At 41.8% G+C, this 2819-nt stretch overlaps 1 protein-coding gene across 1 annotated transcript; it reads left to right on the forward strand.

Annotated features, from left to right (window-relative positions):
- Positions 1–220: 220 nt before the first annotated feature.
- On the forward strand, positions 221–2612 carry LOC134205677 (luciferin 4-monooxygenase-like). The gene is made up of 3 exons (XM_062681192.1): positions 221–752; positions 829–1150; positions 1208–2612. Exons 1-3 carry the CDS (start codon positions 407–409, stop codon positions 2166–2168), a joined length of 1629 nt encoding a protein of 542 aa, XP_062537176.1. The 5' UTR covers positions 221–406; the 3' UTR covers positions 2169–2612.
- The last annotated feature ends 207 nt before the right edge of the window (positions 2613–2819 follow it).

Below are 2819 nucleotides of genomic sequence, written 5' to 3' on the forward strand. Positions count from 1 at the left end.
AAAACAAAGCTCGTCGTTTTGAGTACACAAGACTGAGAAAGCCATCAAATTTCCTGAATATATTCTTAACTGACTCAATGAAACGTTTTAACTCGATCAATACTGTTTAAAACTGTTTATTTGCTAAATGAAAAAAAAATGCTTTTCCTCTAAAAGGCAAAACCTTTCTGCTTACACATTCACTAATAATCACAGCTACGAGCTAATTCATTGCGCAGAGGAAAAGACTATCACACGCTAACATCAATTAAAACCAGTTTATCTGCTCTGGCATACATACCGTACACCTAGTTCAATCACATCTTCTTGAGTGAAATCTTATCACCCGTATCACCAGCTGTTGGACAATTCAGTCTCTCGTTACATTAGCAGCGGAGTGGTTTCAATTACTTTTCATCGGAAAATCATGTCTTCTAAATCGGATAGTAACGATCCCAATGTTATATACGGTGGTCCGCTTCCAGCGGCATACAACCGCGGTTGCCGTTCACTTGGAGAATTGATCATAAAAGAGTTGTCACGGGAACCGGACAAGGTGGCACTCGTAAATGGAGTCACCTGTTTGCAGCTGACCAACGGAGGCATTCTGGAGCAATCGTTGGCCATCGCGGAACAATTGAACGAGTTTGGGGTGGGTCGCAATGATGTCGTGGCCATAGTGAGCGAAAATCGATTCGAGTATCCGATCGCGATCTACGGTGCGCTCTTTCTCGGAGCAGCTGCAGCGCTCTTCAATCCAGGTTACTCAGAACGTACGGTCGGCTTGATGTCTTATCTTGTTTTGTTTGGAATGATTTCTTTCTTTTTTTTTATATAATCTATTTGTAGGCGAGATGGAACACGCTATCAGGCTGGCAAAACCGAAAGTCATCTTTGTTTCAGCGCAATCCAACCTGAGGGTTCAGAAAGCCTGCTTGAAAATTAGAAGACCTGTTAAGTTTATTCACTTCGACAATGGTACCGGTGGGCGATCATGGCAAGATTGTTTGGAAGGCTCCAATCGTCGGCATACTCTGTCTGATTTTACTCCCGATTCGCTAAAATTAGACAACCATGTGGCGTTGATTGTAATGTCTTCGGGAACAACCGGACTGCCGAAAGCAGTGCAAATCACCCAACGTAATGTGCTGACAACAAACTTTTTTCTGGAGTAAAAATTAATATTTATCAAATAAGGAAGGCAAATCTAATCTACTTCTGATTTTAGAACATTTTTGAGCAAAATAAGTACCGATCAAGAGGAGCTGGTAGCAGTAGATATTCTGCCTTGGTTTCACGTCGCAGGTGGAGTCACCATGATCAATTGCTTGCTCAACGGGATGCGACTTGTTTATCTACCAAAGTATGTCCAACGAACTTACTTGGCGTGTATCGAAAAATATCGACCCAACACATTGAACATGGTTCCACCGATTGCCGTGTTTCTTGCCAAAAACGCTATGGTGGATGAATACGATCTCTCGTCTGTCAAAACGATTATTAGTGGTGCCGCTCCTTTGAGCCGAGAGGTTGAGGATTTGATCCGATCTCGTTTGAAGGTGTCTTCGGTGCGCCAGGCTTTTGGCATGAGTGAAACGACCTTAGCGATCCTTGCCCAAGTAGATGAGCAGAACAAACCGGGCAGCGTTGGCAAAATACGAGAAGGTCAGTGGGTCAAGGTGATCGACACGGAAACGGGGCGATCGCTGGGCCCATTTCAGAACGGAGAACTTTGCTTCAAAGGTACTTTGATTATGAAGGGATACATTGGGCAAGAGCAAGCGTTTGATGAGGATGGATGGTTACGCACAGGAGACGTCGGATATTACGATAATGAACAAAACTTCTACATTGTCGATAGGTTGAAAGAATTGATTAAGTACAAAGCATTCCAAGTTCCTCCAGCTGAGTTAGAGGCAGTCTTGCTATCGCACTCAAAGGTTAAGGATGCAGCTGTAATTGGCATACCGGACGACAAGGCTGGAGAACTACCCATGGCTTTTATAGTGCCTGCTGACGGCGAACAGATAAACGAACAGGAAATAATCAAATTTATGAATGGTCAGATGTCAGTACAAAAACAGCTTCACGGAGGGGTACGATTTATCAAAGAAATACCGAAAACCGCTAGTGGTAAAATTCTCCGCAGAACGCTTCGTGAATTGGCCAAAAGCAAATCCAAACTTTAATTCTAGCTAACGGTTTTTCATCAATTATTTTAAAATAAACTATATTTCAGCCACACTAAAAATGGGGCGTACTTTTTCTACCGAAACGGTTAGCTAAAACACAAAAGTAATTAGTATTTCCTGTGGTATTTAGTTCAACGCAAAACAGCATAAAAAAATCCAGAATCGACAAATCTCCCTTCAATTGTCACAATTTGAATACATCAGAGCAAACCAAAAATAGCGCACCAAAGCCACAGTCTTACAAATGGACCGTAAAAATGCTTTCTTCCTGATGAAATTGTGCGAGAACGATGAGTGTCTCTTGCGTTAGGAATGACTCTCGAGTGCCTACGGCCGCCTACCATCGTTGCTCTGGTGCCAGGCATTTTGTAAGTCAACAGGATAGGAAACGGAGTGCTAATGCGAAATGGTATTTCCTTCCGTTGGACATTTTCCTACTAGCTTCCTACTTATTGGCTTCTCAGAAACTAATGTTCTGGTTGCATTTACACAATTAATAACGAAATGTGAATTATCGTTGATAACAAAATCAGGGTTAAAAACTATTATTCTTCCATTTACTTCCACTATTAACAAAATCAGATACATTTGGAAATTAAAGAAGTTTGAAAAAAAAGTGTTTGAGAATAAGCTGTTGAATGGATGCAG

This window comes from Armigeres subalbatus, chromosome 1, assembly GCF_024139115.2.
Source record: "Armigeres subalbatus isolate Guangzhou_Male chromosome 1, GZ_Asu_2, whole genome shotgun sequence".
In the NCBI taxonomy this organism is placed as follows: Eukaryota; Metazoa; Arthropoda; class Insecta; order Diptera; family Culicidae; genus Armigeres; species Armigeres subalbatus.

What these genes read in the sequence shown, in the direction of transcription:
- LOC134205677 (XM_062681192.1), top strand. Translation starts at nt 407, where the DNA reads ATGTCTTCTAAATCGGATAGTAACGATCCCAATGTTATATACGGTGGT. An exon ending in CAATCCAGGTTACTCAGAAC is followed by an intron (nt 753 to 828) that starts GTACGGTCGGCT and finishes ATCTATTTGTAG; the next exon opens with GCGAGATGGAACACGCTATC. An exon ending in ACAACAAACTTTTTTCTGGA is followed by an intron (nt 1,151 to 1,207) that starts GTAAAAATTAAT and finishes TTCTGATTTTAG; the next exon opens with AACATTTTTGAGCAAAATAA.